General features: G+C 39.2%; 2 protein-coding genes across 3 annotated transcripts in view; one reads left to right on the top strand and one right to left on the bottom strand.

Annotated features, from left to right (window-relative positions):
- MCM9 (minichromosome maintenance 9 homologous recombination repair factor) overlaps positions 1-16,817 on the top strand; it is a 90,582-nt gene that overhangs the window by 19,892 nt on the left and 53,873 nt on the right. The gene's annotated exons all lie outside the window — the stretch shown is intronic.
- Positions 1,878-15,587, bottom strand: ASF1A (anti-silencing function 1A histone chaperone). Of its 2 annotated transcripts, none has more exons than XM_080806307.1 (4): positions 15,049-15,587; positions 9,284-9,399; positions 4,848-5,024; positions 1,878-3,727 (listed from the first exon to the last, which is right to left on the bottom strand). In XM_080806307.1, the coding sequence occupies exons 1-4, from the start codon at positions 15,155-15,157 to the stop codon at positions 3,515-3,517; spliced, it is 615 nt and encodes a 204-aa protein (XP_080662433.1). In that variant the 5' UTR covers positions 15,158-15,587; the 3' UTR covers positions 1,878-3,514. The 2 variants fall into 2 exon arrangements, with proteins under 2 accessions (XP_080662433.1, XP_080662434.1); XM_080806308.1 differs by having other exon boundaries at positions 1,988-3,727; positions 14,813-15,052.

Genomic DNA, 16,817 nt, shown 5'->3' on the forward strand with positions numbered 1-16,817 from the left:
AAAATCGAAGAAAATATGTAGCACTACTTTTGTAGCTCTAAGAAAATATTTTAAAAGCTCCACTTTCACTTAGTTTTCCTAAAACTTATCCCATATATCTTTTTGCATCTTAGTTTTGAAAGATCCTATTTAATGTGGAAAAAGCATGCACCATCTGGCATTTTATGAGGACCTAGTAAACAAAACATTAAGGTAAATGGGAACAAAAAAAATCTCCCTTTATCAAAGTAGATTGATGGCATAGAGCTTGAGGCATTTTTGTGCTTGTAGATCTCATGGGCAACAGTAGCTCCTACTGAAAATTCTTCAGTAGAAAATTTGTCTTAATATGTGGAAAGCACACTTTCACTGCATTGTGGAGCTTCATTCACATATTGCAATGATTCTTCAAGTACATTTAAAAGCCTTTGCAGATCGAATGTCAGGATGTGATTATAAAGTAACTTTAGGAAAATTTTTAGAAAGCCTGTCTTGATGCGATTTTGTATTTTACACTGTTGTGATTGGGGAAATATTTCTCCTGTACTTCTGTCTGTAATAGGCCTTTGGTTTCACACATTTTACAAATGTTCTTTGCTACTTATTAAGGGAAGCCTGTGCTGAAATTTCTTATGAGAAACTAATACTATAAAACTTCTCATAAAGCAGCAAATGCTGCATTAATGGTCCTACATGAGGAAAGCCCCATTCTAAGGGGCTCTCAGATTTTGAAATATAACTGAATAGTACATTAAGCATTGATGAGAAGGGATTTGTGAATGGAGAGGCATAGATAAGGTTCAGCATACTGGAAGGGTAGTAAGCAAGAATATATAAAGAACACTTTATGTGCATTTTAAAAATTCTTATGACCCAGGGTTCTAGAGTTCTTTATAAAATGATGCCGGTAATAAATAAAAGTATTTGCCAAGTAATTATGTGGAATGTTTTGTAAGTTAAGTATATGGAGGGCCAAGAAATGCATCCAGGCTATCTGGTGGGCTACCAGTAATTTCAGAATATTTGGACAGTTTTCAAGTGAATGGCTGCTGATTCACTCTACTAGCACTTTTCCCTTTTTTTTAAATGTCAAGATCATAATCCAAAAGACAGGTACAGGGAATATAAGTTTTAGAATGAAAGAAAAGTTATTGCTAAGTCTCATCTATTCAAAAGGCCAGACTAGCCTTTCTTTAAACTGCATATCACAGTCGCTTAGAGTCATAAATGCCAGCTCAGGGAGTCAAAACCAGCACTTTAAAAATGAAATACAATAAAAGATACCAGAATATACTGCACACAATAAAGATGCACTATATGGGTGCATTTTCATGAAAATTAACATATAAATACTTGTGTTTCAGAGTCATATACTTTTTTATATATATCAGGGATTAAAAAATCAGGGATTTCAAAAATTGCTTCCATATACTTTCTTGGTGAAATTAGAAACCCCAAATCTTAAAACCAAACAATAAGACCACATGGAAGCCTAAGGTTATAGAAGGTTATAAATGAACAAATGCATGCATGCTCCTCAGATTTCTAGCTCAACTGATATCCTCATTCCCTCCAGCCTACTTGCTTGTCTCTTCTGTGGTGTAAGTAATTGGTTTATGTTTATCTTTTCATGAAAGAACTATTTACTATGATCAAAAAGGAAAAAAACTGTTCCAAACATTTTAGCTATACTTCAGATAGTGTCTCTAAATGAAGCTAAACGGGGGGAAAATAAAACCCCTGTGCTATAGTTTGAGTTCTAAATCTTATAGAATCATAAAAATTCTGAAAGAAGACTTAAAACGAAAGTCTTAACCTTTTGTGAAAATTAGCTGTCCGTTTACAAATTGATGTAAAAATCTAACCCTTAGTATTAATACAAATCAGTCACTTTAATTAGTCAGAATAAAAACTCAGCAGTAAATTGCTTTATTTGGTAATTCGGCTTATATATGCTTTATTTCTAACAAGCCCATATCTTGTTATATTAATCACTGAGCTCTTTGTTGGAAATTTTACTTTTATTTTCATTTTAATATTTTAACATTTTCCCTTAATTGCAAATAGACAAAAATGAAATTTTCTTCATATATTTTTAACAGTTGGATGTATTTTATTTTTAAAATCTATGAACTAGTTAGTGGACAGTATTTTGATAATCTGGTATATTAAATTTCAAAGTTTTAACATTTAGCAAAATTTTCCTTCACAAATTCTTTTTTTAGAATGACAGGAAATATATACAACTTAAATTCCACATTCAGACAAATGCCCTTTTCCCTTCCTCAAAATAAAAGCTTTAAAAAGTGCAGTATAAAAGTTTTAGATATAAAGGCACTGCATAACTGTATCATATGGCTAATATCTTGCTTAGCAGCAAGAGTAATGAGAATATTCTACACTTAATTTAATGAAGCACAGGAAACTTTGAGGAAGGACCTAGCTCTCATCAAAGAAAACCTTTTGGCCCACTTAGTTAATGGATTCCTTTCCAAGATTACTTTTTAAAAACTTATCTGGAAAGGCTATCTAAAATATGTCAGCCACAAATATGCCTAATCTTATTCTGCATGAGTGTCAAGGGATATGGAGAAGAGTACCACATGTGTGAAAATATATATTTTTCCAAAATAGTGACTCATCTATTATGATAAAGCTAAATACACCTTCCCAAATCCACTTCTTTTTTTAAATAAACACTGCCAACAATAGATGATCTATCAAGTCAATTTTGAAGGGTTAAGTTCATTGTATTTTTATAAATCTCATGAGTAGATCTAAGTTATTATAATATCCTATTCTTAAACTTAGCGCGTTTATGTCTGCTCTTGACATGCTGAATTCACTGGGTAAAAATGATGGATGATTCAAGGAGTATTCGGATGTCCTAAAGTTATAAAACAAAGGACCTTAAGAACAATTAACCACATTTGTTATCATCTTAGAAACCAAACTGAATGCTATCTAACATTCCGTGTAATAGTTGCCGTAAGAGGCTTCAAGGTGACCTAGAAAATCAGGTCCTAAAGTTCGTGGTAGCATATAGTTGACTTCAAATCCCTTCTTTAAGGACATGACAAAAAAGAATGGAAATTTGCCCCTCACATTAAACCAAACTATTTATCACAGGAAGAAACATTTTAGTTGAAGTCGGAAGTTTGTTCTTCTGAAGGCCAGTAAAATAGTGGTCCAAAGATTATTGTCCAAAAGGCTAAGACAGCTTTACAACCTGGTCTAATGATTTATATTTTTCTTTATAAGTGCTTTAATTACATATAGCGGAGAAGAAAATAATATATATGTTTTAATCAGATTAGTTTCAGAACAAATAAAATAACACATTAGAGAAAAAAATTACTTAAAAATAGTTGTATTTATATTCCACAATTTGCTCAAATACTGGTTTTCTTATAAACTTTCTACAGGATGTTTTTAAACAAATTCTTCACATTGTGTCTTGACTATGTACTTACGGAATTTCAAATAGTTCTGTGTGTTTTTATAGCTTAATTTGTACTAAAGGGATGGCAGGTGGTCACATGCAGTCCATATGGGATTCTAACATGACATTTAGTGAGTTTTCTGATGTGGACCATCCCTTTGATGCTGAAGGTAATGCATCTGTTGAAAGAAGTGATTGTAGATTTGGATTACTGCTCTCTGCATCTTCCAGTTTTTCTGTGTTATCTTCCCAATTAATGTGGAATCTTGTAACTCTGGGATTAGATGCCAAAATGTTCCTTTGAAGCTAAAGGAAGAAGGACATATATAAACAGACAACATTAAGAAAGTTAAATATACACGGATAGGAGCTTAATCAAATGGTTCTTTATATCAGTACTTCTAGAAGGCTAAATTTATACAAAGGCATAAAATTTAGTAAAGTACCTTAAACGTAACTAATACACAAGGACTAGGGCTATAGCAAAAAAATTATTTTAGACTAATGGAAAGGATATGAAGAATCTGAGGGAATTCATCCAGATCATTTACTAAACAACAAAATATCTAACCCCTCTATACTTCTGTTTCCTAAAAGGGAGACAATCTCTTCTTTCTTGAGGGTGGATTCTTCACAGGATGCTTTATCTAATTAGTATGCTTTTTAGGTTGATATGGTGTCTCTTCAGTAATATTTCCAAAGAAAATAAAAATTTCCCCAAATACCAATTCTCATTATAAGTGGTTTCATACCTTTTAATTATTATGGTTTATTCTCAGAAACAGTATTCTAGTTTTTTGTTTTTTGCTATACAAGGTGCCTTATAGTTAACTATATATTGAGTCACTGGAAGGTCCCATACCAGGATTAAATATTCCAGCCTCATTATCAGAAAGAACATTCCATTCTACTCCCATGTAATTTTTCTTGCATGCTCAGGCAGATGGAGTGTTGTGTTCAATCTCACATAAGTCACCAGTTACTAAACTGTTACAGGTCCCAATGAAAAAATCATAAAATAGGAAGTATTTCTGAGAATCTGTAATTCTGAAGCACAGGTTTCAGCTTCTCACTCAGAAGCTATTTTCCAAAACCAGAGATCTTAAGACCTTTGGTTTCATCTCTAATACATATGATGTATGAGAAATGCCGTAGAGAAAGTTGTAAACTACTATCTCTTAGAGAAGGTACTTTCAACTTTCTAAACCATCAGAGATTCTGAAAGTGCCTGACCAACATTAATTACTAATGGTTCATCAGGAGGTAGGGTCTGAGGTCAAGTATGGAAATGGAACGGTTAGTTTGCCCAGTTGGCACAGGACCTCTAATTTATTTTGTCTCCAAGCTATTTTCATAATATACTATGAAATGGCATCTACTTTTTTAAAAAGTATAGTAAAAGTAATGAAAAAGGAATAGTCATTACCTTAGAAAAGTCTGGTTTTACTGGTGGATTTTCCCTTAGTTCTGTCTCAGTATATTCATTATTTACATAATAGCCAACTCTAATAAATTCTTGACCTCGATAGGTGCATGTAATTAGCACAACTGTTACACCTACTGCATCTGCATCTGGAATGAGTCCTGGATTAGGTGCATCAGCCTATAATAATTTAAAAAGAAAAGAAACACATCACAAAGGCTGTTAACTGCAAGCAAGATGCATTCTGGTTACCTTCAGCACCGTCAGTTAAGGGCAGAACAACAAAAACTTGGAAATGATATTGGAAAGGCAAATGCTCATTTCTGAGATTGACTTATAGTCAGAAAATATAGTTTGAATATTTCTCCACAGTATACCTAATTACTCTGGGCACCTGAAAACTTCACTATTTTTATAGGAAGATAAATCTAGTCAGACTGTGTGGTAGTTCATATGGGATTATACAATATTCAGTTATAAAACCTTTTATAAAATATAGCAAACAATTAAGCCAATAGTCTAACTGATTCTAGTCATAATTTCCAGTCATAATTTTTAAACCTAAATTAGGAAATATTCAATGATCTCCACACAGCCTGCTGGCAGCAAATGTTTATTATACTGGTTTCTCTCTTATACTCAGGACACATATTCTCACACCCACTCTCCCATCCCTGCACAAATATTCTAATAGTAAATTAAACATAAGACTGAAAATGTAATAGAAGTAGCTCTATATATTTTCAAAAATATTAATTATCTATTGTGAATGACTTTGATAGCCACTAAAATATAGTGTACTTTTAAACCACACATACTATGGAAATACAACCAAGGTAAAGATTGGTTTAAGAAGATATACTTAATGATGTTTTGAATCAAGCTGCTGAATCTTGAGGAATGCAGAAGGTGAAGCAAGTGAGCTAGAGAAGGCAAACAGCATGGGCAAAGGTTAGGGTTCCCATCCATGGCAGTGTGAGAGGCACTAAGCAGACTGGTGAGGAGGAGGCCTAGGCTGATGCGCAGTGACAGTGAGGCATGGGATTGTGACCTGAGGCAGCCATTCTGAGTGCTGAAGGGATGGAGCTCATCCCAGCAGATCAGCTGACTCTTGCCAGGACACTAAAGAACATCCCTGTGCCTGGGTGAACACTTCAGCCAGTGCTATAGCTTGGCAACACCCCCAGCTGACATTCTCTATCAAGCCATTATCATTAAAGATAGTAATTATTGTGTACCTACCACATGCAGATGACACAAAAAGGCACACAATATCTATCTAGTCTAAAACATTGACCTAGGCTAAACATTTCAGTACCCTCTCTTCCTTACCTCCCCTATCCAGCCTGTTGCAACATTTCTCATCTCTGAAGACTCAGTTCATGTCTTCATGTCTTATCTGGAATACTGGAATAACTTTCTAACTGGAATCCTCCAGCTCACTTGCTGTTTGTACTACTGCCAACATTAGCTAGGTAAAGATCCATTCCTATTCCTTTACCTGTTTTTAAAACTCCAGATGATTACTCCCATTTCAGAGATAAAAATCTGTTCTTTAACTTCATTTATAAGGCCCTTTACAATTTATCTTCAACCATTCACACTCCCTTTAACTCTACACCTCTTACTCTTGTTCTAGGATTAGACAGAGTTCTTTAAAGTGTAGTGGTAATCTTTCATGCCTCTATGCCTTGCATATACTCTACTCTTGGCCTGTAAGTTTCTTCTGTAACATCCTACAAAATTCATCTTTCTAAATTTGTATGAAATATATCCTTAGTGAAGCCCATTGGCCCCATGCCCAGTGTGGAGCCCCACACGGGGCTTGAACTCAAAACCCTGAAAGCAAGACCTGAGCTGAGATCAGGAGTCGGACACTTAACCAACCAAACCACCCAGGTGACCCCAGTAAACCCCTTTCTGATTCAGAAGGTAGAATTAATAATACTCTGTTTTTGCACTTAAAATTACTTGACACACATCTACTAATGTATGTCCAATAACCTAAATAGATATGTTTACCCTTCAGTCTTTGCTGGGACTGAGCAGAAGTTCTATCCAGTTCATCTTTATAATCTCATGTCTGGCATAACTCTGGGCACTCAGTATATACTTAGTATTTTGAAATTTATTCTAACTCAATTCCTGACATGAAGTAATCTGACTAATTGGAGAGAGACTGGCAGGGGGACTAAGGGCCTGTCCTGAGAATATACTGTTTGTCTTAAAGACCCTGTGTGCCCCCTTCCCCCCAGAGGGGTCTAGTTACTTCCAGGTTACCCGAAGAGATTCTAATGTCCTGGAAATGAGTGGAGAATGGGAAAAAGAGGCAATTCAGTACTACTATGGAAACCTTCCCCTCACAGTGCTTCCCATCTCCTCAGTAGACTGGTGCTAGCCATATTTGATTTTTAAAATTTTTTTTTGCTAAAGGATTCAACTTCAGCAAATTCATATTCAAGTAGAAAAACCCATAGGCCTCTCAGATCACTTAGGATAAAGTGATAGGTAGAGACTTTTAACTTCAACCAGCAGTCCTAGGCAAATGTCTGGACATCTTCCTGCTAGGCTTTGACACACTCAGGTGAAAGGTATGTTTATTCAAGGCAGACCAGGAGAATACTATGACAGTCTGTTTAAAGTACAAGACAAAAACTGTATTTTAGTCTCTTTTTGCTGATCATGGTGAATTCTGTAAATGTACAGGCTGACCATCTGATTTAAATCGCATGCTTCTTTCTCTGTCTTTTTTGGCAACATGAACACTGATACCAATGTAAAACTACTGGAAAATCACTGGAGGGAAATATTTTTGAATAAATTATTCACTCTAAGCCAAAAGCTCAAGAGTGTTCTTAACAACGTAAACACAGAGAAAAGTCATTTAAGGGTTTGTTTCAAAGCCAAGGGATTTATTTGCAGGTTTTATGGTAGCATAAAAAGGTGTATCACTACCTGTCAATCCAAGTTTCTTACCACATCACAATTATCATCAGTGATGTATGGGTTTTCCAAGCTTGTGGGTTAAAGCAAATACTGCTGCTTTCAAGAACTTAAGAGAATAAAAATTTAGTTCTAATAATAGAAGTAGGGCATTATTTGTCAGTGATAGCACTTAACTACCTTATTCCTCATTTAATCCTCCAACATTCTGATGAGGTTAGATATTATCCACATTTTTATAGACGGCTAGAGTGACTAACCAAGGCTAGGGAGCCTGTCTAAAGGCACACGTGTTTAATAAGCAACAGAGTCAGGATCTGAAGAAGGTCTGTAACTGCAGTGGTTCCCTCTGCACATTCTCTAGTACCCACATCTTTCACCAAGGTTATGCACTCACCCAACTCGGCTTAATAGCACTTTTAATGAGTAGATTTGAACTAATATATCTGAGCTTTATTTAGCCATTTGTTTAAACATAGTAAATTATTTGTTGGCTTTTAATAAAAGGCAAGGCTAGGAGACCAAGATACCATATGTTTATAATTCTTGGTCCATATCTGATGGGATTAACTTACCAACAGTATTCATTTAAATTGGTCCCATCTATGAAATGAAAGGAAAAAAAAGGAGATCAGGGATAGGAAGAGTTAATTTTCTTTCTGGATGAAGTCTTTTCAGTGGGTTCTACTTAACTGATGTGTAGAAATACTTGCAACAAAATGAAGTGGTTTTTTGTTTTGTTTTCAATCTATGGCTACTCTTTGGGCTACTTACAAATATCTCCTAATAAGCATGGATAATCAGAAGTGACTGAATAGCTTTATACAACAATTTAACATGGATTAAAAGAAGTAACACTTTGAATACAGAAGACAGTGTCTAAAGCCTTGGCACAGACCCAAATACTGTCAGTGGTATCTGAAAACATAATTTGTATTAGAATTTCCCCTAACAAATAATAAACAGAGCAGTAGATTTGTAACAGTAATCCTCTATAATATGTATAGATTAGATGCTTTAGTAAACCACTGGACCTTAATTCCAATGATACAAGTTTATGCAGTAGCTCTCTATCTACTTATTAACCTAGCTCAATTACTGATTATGCTGAAAGAAAGTTGTTTTTCTTGTGATCATTACTCCTAATGGCTGAAACCATAAATTGAAGATGCATACTATACTATGCCAGTTGTAGTATGCCTTGGATCTCTATATTGGGCTGCTGGCCAGCCCCCCGGAAAGTCTGATACTATAGGACTCTTCACAGACAGAGCCCCAAATTAACCACCGCATGTGCCGGGACACTGGGAGCTTTACTGAGTGCTGTGCACGCTCTGGAGTAGACAGCACGCCAACCTCTCACAGCAGAACAGAAGCAGATAAAAAGTGAATACAGCAGAAGCAGAGTGATTTAACCCACAAGGAGATGGATAAGGACCATGAGATAAGAGTTTAGAAATGTATTTGGCATATATGTTTACCAAGAATAGTCTTACCTGAAATACAAACATATGCCTTCCTGCGGGAACAGGGCCCACTAAAACAGAGTCTAAAACTTGGTCGTATTCTTCACTTTCTGCAGAGCCCACATAGATAATTTTCCATTCCAAGTCTAGGGTTAAAAACCAAAACATTATTTCATATTCAGTAATTACATTATGAGATGGCATCAAAGACCCTTTTAATGTCCACTTAAGCCATTTATTGGCTGCTAAAATTGGCTTCTCATGGCAGAAGATCCAGGAAGGCACTGAATTGCTCCTTATGAAATTCTTCTATTTCTTACCAGAAACTTTCTCAAAATGTTCTTTTGTGAAACACTAGCCCTGGGCAGGGCTCCTAGCAAACAAAACAACATGGCCCAAAACTTGGGAAATGCTACAACCTTCTGTTGAGGACTCCTAAAGCACACTGGCAGAGTACATGTTGTGAGACTTCTTCAGTCCAGCATTTCCCAAGTTTGTTCGGCTATGGAATCCCCCCCCCACTTTTTCCCTATGTCATCTTTTAACAAGCTACTAATACTAAGCACGCTTTGGAAGGGCTGCCCCATATTATGTTGCACAGATCCAGATTATTAAAGAGCTCCAAAGTGGGGAAATCATTATTAGCCAACTTCCCTTGTGGCTCAGAAATAAGGGGCTTCAGCTCATCAACTGAGAAAGGGACCACAGTCGGGTTTTTTCCCTCACTGCACCGCTTTATATCGTAGGTGAGGAAACCAGGGATCCTTATAACCACTTGATAAGGAGTATGGGTGGTGGGAACAGACACGAGGAAGAGTAAGATACACTAAAGTGCAACCCAAGACATTTTATGCCATTGTTATATGTAATTCAGCTTTCATTGAGCACCTTTTACGGAGCGTTCTGCTACAAGAACCCAGAGATAAGTAAAGCAACTGCTCTTTCAAAGGAGTCGCCTCCTCTTTAGAAGGGGGAGGAAGACAATTGCAAATACAGATCACCTCTGAGACCTTCTGGTCCTCCTAAGGTGTTTAGCACTGTGCGGCCTGCCTCTTGGATTCACTACACCAAGGCCACGGCAGCACTCCCAGAGGGGTGTTTCTAGGTCACACACTGAGAATCTACTTAGTGCTGCTGTGGTATTGCCATTTTTGTGTGATTGTGTAGGTATTTTTGCTCCCTAAAGAGAGAAGAGAAATAGTAATAGGTACTACTTATTCATATTGTATGATAAACTGCAATTTACTGAAGCTCCTTGTCTATTCTCTTACTAAGTCAGCAGTCATTTTCTGAGGACCTGTGAGGTACTTCATGGCTCTGTCCTAGACCACTAATATTTCCACCTTCTAGCACATTTCCAGATGCAAGTTCCCTGCATCTGACATCTCACAAGATCATTTATTTGCTGATGAAGATTAAAAGATGAAGAAGCAATATGGGTATCTAGTTAGCAGGAATAGCAAATATTTGGAAGTAGGAGCATGCTTAGCTTGCTCAAGAAAAAGCAAGGAGTAGGGGCGCCTGGGTGGCTCAGTGGGTTGAGCCTCTGCCTTTGGCTCAGGTCATGATCTCAGGGTCCTGGGATCACCCCACATCGGGCTTTCTGCTCAGCAGGAAGCCTGCTTCCCCTCTCCCTCTGCCTGCCTCCTCTCTGCCTATTTGTGATTTTGCTGTCAAATAAATAAAATCTTAAAAAAAGAAAAAGAAAAAGGTCAGAGTTGGTGCAAACTGAATAAAGGGGAAAATAACTGACCATTAGATTGAGTGTGAGGGGCATGGCCAGATTACACAAAGTTTTAAAGGCCGTCATTGAAGACTTCTTTTATAAGTAGCATGGGAAGCCATTGGGAGGGTTCTGATTGGAAGGATAACATGATCCAGCTTTCATTTTAGAAAGATCATTGTGGATCCTGAATTTAGTATGAACTGTAAGATGGTGAGGGAAGAAACAGGTGGATATTTTTAACAACTGAGGCCAAGAACTGATGGTAGCTTGGACCACATGGTTGCCATGGGGATGAGAAGCAGTCACACTCTGGATAAATCTTGAAGATAAAGGCAGGAAGAGTCAGTCACCTTTTTTGCAAGGGGTAGGGATTAAAAACAACCAGGAATTAGTTTTGGACATGTTAAGTTTGAGATATCTACTAGATAGGTATCAGTGATGTAGGAAATGCAAAAGCTAAGTGGTCAAACTTACGACAGGAGTGTAAAACCTACTAAACTAGCCAATTGAGGGTAAGTCTGGTAATTGTCACATGAAGTTTTTGTATTTTGTTCATTTCATATGTATTTATTTGTATCAATACACATAGTCCTCTTGGCCTTGTAATTGGTATAAGGCATTTGTGGTCTGGCATAGGAACATAGTAAAGAATTATATACTTATAAAATACCTACTGTGTGCTGGGCATTGGTCTTGTCAATTTCACCATGTTATTTAAATCTCAACAGCTTTATCATATAGATTTAATTATACTATTATGCAAACAAGGAAGCCAAGTCCCCAAGAAGTTAAGTAATTTACCCAAATTCACCAAACCGAAGAATCAGAACCCAAGTTGCTTCTGCAATTTCAAAGCCTGGGCTACTTCCAAAACCAAAACTAGGAAATAATTCTTCCGTTTCTGGCTCTCAAATGAATAGTGGGATAAAGGAACTTAACTGGGTATGGAGGGTTGTGGAGGGAGATGGGTGCGGACAGAGGCCATGGAAAGATAATCAACCTTAAGGAGCACAGGCTGTAATTCAGTGAACACCTGTACCTTAATTTTTATGCTAATAGGATCCTTGCTGTAGCTACTGACTTTAAAATGCTCAGTAATTTATTTATAAATTAGCATCAGTTGTTTTATTCTTATTCTTTTTTTTTTAAACTCTCCTTTGATCCCCCTGTCCCATGTATACAAAAGAAGAGAAGGGACAGAATCAAATACACAGGTTATCTGTTGGGGTTTATTCATTTATTTAAAAAGTTAACTAATTGTTTCACTTAATCATGGTAAACCCAATTGCAAGTATTTGCAATTATGGTTGGAAGTGAGGGAAGTCACCAAGGGAATTTTAAACTAATTACCGTACTGGGAAGGTATGTGGTGAGTGTAAAGTATGTAATCTTTGGGAATTAGAACAAGTCTGAAGTTTAAAAAGATGAAACACCACGTTCAATTCTGGTACATTGTAAGGGTTCAGCTGACAGTAGCTTAGAATTATTGATATTGACCAACTTAATGGCTTCATTCTGTTAGAGAAACAAAGAATCAACAGTCTACAGAGGGCCCAAGATTAGCATGAAGGTCAATCAAAACTTGTACAAGCTTGGGGACCATCAGATCAAACACATCCTGGGTCTCCTATCAAGTTTAAGCATGAAAAATGGTGGCCAACCTCTGGCTTGGAATTTAAGACAAAATTATGAAGTGAAAATTTCTCTTCAGAATATTCTGTAGTTTCATTTTAAGTATAGATTTTTTTTTTTTTTAAAGAACTGCAATATAAAAGTATGGAACTTATAAGCTTTTGCTAAATAAACTTAATTTCCTTAATCCACATAGCCTCTAGGTGGAGTACACAAGCATAGCACCTTTTTGAAAGATTCCTTTGCAGCTTCAGTATGACTCAGCTTAAACTCTTTTGAAAAATGCTAAATAACCAGTATAGGTGCCCTAGGAAGAGGTGTAAAAGTGGAAGTAAGTGTATTGTTGATACTAGTATCATAAAAACTCTGACATGATTCAGCCAGGTTCTGAATAGATGCCAGTTAAAAATGGGAACACAATTCTAAATGAATGGTGGGTTTCAACCATGCAATGTCAAAGCCCTATAACATCCTGAATCATCTATCATCCTTGTCCAAAACTGGCTCTTAAAAAATGCAAGGCCTCATTTGAGAAATACCTATAATTTGAAGAACTTGTAAAGCTTAAATCATATAGTACATTAGAATGGACTGATCAATGATTTCTCTTGCATTTGCCCATTTTTATATATAATTGGCAATAAAAAGGAAAACTTACTGTTGGGTATGAAAAATTGACCTGGTAGCTGAAATGATTATAGTAGTACTCTGGAAAAGTAATCAACTGGTTTCAGAGTAATAAGAAAAATCCCCTTTAATTTTATTATCAGTGGCCTCTTAGAAATTAGTTTAATAAATGAACTGTCTTTTAAAATATGGCATACACATAATACATATATATGCATATATGTCTTATGTATGCATTAATACTTCTTGGAAGAGCACAGATTAAAGTGTTAATTACAGACGATGGTGGAAGGCATTTGAGTACAGAGGACTGTTACTTTATAAATGTATGTACAACTTTTTAAAAGTTTATTCCAATAAGCAGGTATTGCTTTTATATTTTGAAAACTTTGACACCCTACATAAAATATATTTTGCAGAGATTAAAAACTAATTTTTTAAGTGAAATACTTTATATACCATGATTAGTATAATTTTAAATGCATTTTTGTTAAACATACTTATAACTTCAAATAAGCATGTCCCCTATTTAACTGTAAGATGATCACTGATGAAGTTGAATTTTTTCTCCTCAAATTTAAAAGGAAAGCACTGGATTAATAAAACCTAAGGACAAAGATAAAAACCTTGGCAAGTTTTAGCTAAATATTTATTACTACACATTATAAAAATATCTTTGGAGTCCTTAAAACGAACCTAGAAAAAATTGTAAAAATTTTTGCATTGCTATCAGGACTTTACCTGTTATTTCCTAGACCACTTTTGTGTTTTATGCTCAGGGTGTTTGGATGTGGAGTTATTTTAATTAGATTTCAACACGTTCTTGAAGAAAAGTCTCTCAGACTACTGAGAAGCCAGTGATTAAGTCCTGGAAATTATTTCAGTGTTTTACTTATTTCTGCTCTTGGGTTAAATGTAACTTTCTAGCTTAGCAGTATTTTTCTTCCTGAGAGGGAGGAGAGGAGGTTTCCGTCATTACGAACAGGAGTCCACGCCAGTCTGGGCGAGCCTGAGCGCCAGCATCCCCGGGCGCCCCGAGCATCCCGGGCGCCGGCCGGGGAGTGCCGCGGGGGAGCACCCGCCGTCCCCGGGGAGCGCCGGCGCCCGGCCCGCGGCGCCGAGGGGCCGAGCCTGCGCCCGCCTCCCCCGCTGGTTGGTCCAGGGAGCCAGAAATCAGCGTGAGGACAGCCTCGCTCTCCTCCCCGGAGCGGCCGGGCACGGCCACCCCAGAGAGTGGGGCAACTCCACCGTAAGCTCTAAAAATGGATTTCCCTGTCCCTCGGGGGCAGGAAGGTGGGCAGGCGGGGCGCCGTGTTCGTCACCCGCGGCGCGGAGAGGAGGCGTCGTGACGCCGGGGTCGGTGGCCCAATTCTCTACTCTTGGTAAGATGGCTCCGCTGCTAACTCGCCGGCGCGACCACACACATGCCTCTCCCTTCCCAGCCTCCGTGCCGGGGCCGCGGAAGCCGTTCGCGGCGCGGGGCCAGCCCGGCGCGACCCCCGGCCGGCGCCGCGGGCTCGAGTGCGGGTCTCGCGAACCGCCCGCCCGCCAGACAAAGCTGACAACATGGCTACCTCCGCTCGAACAAGTTCCTCGCAAGTTGAGCCACGGCAGGCGCCCCGGCTGCGGCCGAACGCCGCGCGCGCCTCGGCGGCCGTCGTCCATCAACTTCAAGTTTCCCTCCGCAGAGCCGAGCCCGCCGCCCGTCCGGCGCCGAGCACCGGCCGCCCGCGCGAGGCCGGGCCCGGGAAACTTTCAACGTCTGCAGCCCGCAACTGACAGCCCGGCGGCGGGCGGGCGCCCGACTCACCTTCAGACAGGTCCTCGATGCACTCGAAGGTGATCTCGAACTGGAACGGGTTGTAGAAAGGAGAAGGGTTATCCAGCACCACTACATTGTTCACCTGAACCTTTGCCATATTTTGAAAAAAACACAAACAATGGGAACAGGGGCTTGTTGCGGCACAATAAAGTCCAGCGCGCGGCCGCTCGGGAGAGCGCAGACCCCCGCCCCGGCGCCTGCCCGACGTCGTGCAGCGGCGACTTGAGAAACTTTTTTTTCCTCTTTTTATTTACACGGGAGCACTCCACAGTGTTTTGCAGCTTTCCTATTTCACTAAACTACAGCCCATTCTGCTCTGATAACTAGCAGCGTTGCCCGCGATTGGCTGCACCCGAGCTCTGACCCTCCTCCTCCAGCGAGGGCCTCGGCGGCGAGCAAGATGGGCTCCCGCTCCCGGAATGGACTCGGAAACTTTAACTGCGGCTCCACCTGCTGGTGTGGATTAGGACAAAGGCGGAGAACAAAGTGAGTGGAATACGGGCTGGGAGGCCCGCGCGGAGGCCGCCGGCGGCGGCGGCGAGGGGGAGGGGCGGCGCAGGCCCCGCCCCCGGCCCGGCGGCTCCCGCGCCTCACGTCGGGCGTGGCCGCGGCGGGGCGGGGCGGGGGGTCGGAGGAGGCGTGGCCGCGGCGGGGAGGCGTGCTCGCGGCAGGCGAGGCGGCGGGACGGCGGGATTGTGGGCGACGCCCGCCCCTCGGGTTTTTGCTTCGTGTGGTTTCTGCTTGGGGTGTGTTTTTTCTCTTTTCTTTTTTTTCTTTTTAACGCTCTTTTTACATCAGTCCAACGGCTGTGCCGTCTCTCTACTCAATTTAGCAGCTGTGATTCGGTTGACTACACGGGGTTAGGTTCAGCTGTCTACGTACAGGGTAACATTTGGGGTAGAGAGAAGGGTTGGTTGCAGTGGAAATAAATTGTATTTTATAGACCTCATGCCAGCTCGAAAGGAGCAAAGCCATTTTGGAAACCTAATTCTTGGTCAATATCTGCGTTTGGGCACTACAGTGCCGTAAGTTAAATAGACACAAAATGAAGGGTTAAGAGAGGCTTTTTCACGCACACTTTGCTTCGAAGATTTGAATAGGTAATATTTGGGCAGCACCTGGGTCTCCTGTTCTAATCTCGAAAGCCCTAGAATAAGAAAAAGATTGCTAGAGATGTGATCAGTTACACCCCAGGTTTCTGTCGTTTGGTGACCGTAACAGGAACATAAAAAGAGAAAATGGAAGTGTCAGGAAACCAAAGGGCAGAACATATGATAAAAAAGGGAAAGGAAGAGTAAAGACACAGCAGCATACGAGGACATGTGATTTTCAAAAAATTTACGACCTAAACCGTTAGTAAGTAAAAATTTTTGGCACCACAAACAACTTTTGAGGAGTCTGCTTGATTCATCGGCATTCATGTGGATTTATTTAGGCTGTTTGACTACCATTGTGGGGAAAGGGAGATGTTTTAACACATTTGTGGGGTTGTTGAACAATTTGTTTACCTAATAAGAGTCATAAAGATTTCTTTTAATACATGCTGTTCATAAACCATTATTTTTTTTTTACTTCAGTGTTTTCGGTGAAACCAATGACCTTGGCTAATTAAATTAAGAGAAAGTATTATTTCTTAAGTATCATCTGTGCTGAAAGAGTTGTTTCTTAGTATAGTGCCCAGAATTTTGAGTTGTCATTCTTTGGGCATTGTACATACTTAAGTAGGTTGCTGTTGATGTGGCTTCTTTATCTGCTGG

This window comes from Martes martes (genome assembly GCF_963455335.1).
Source record: "Martes martes genome assembly, chromosome: 6".
Lineage (NCBI taxonomy): Eukaryota > Metazoa > Chordata > Mammalia > Carnivora > Mustelidae > Martes > Martes martes.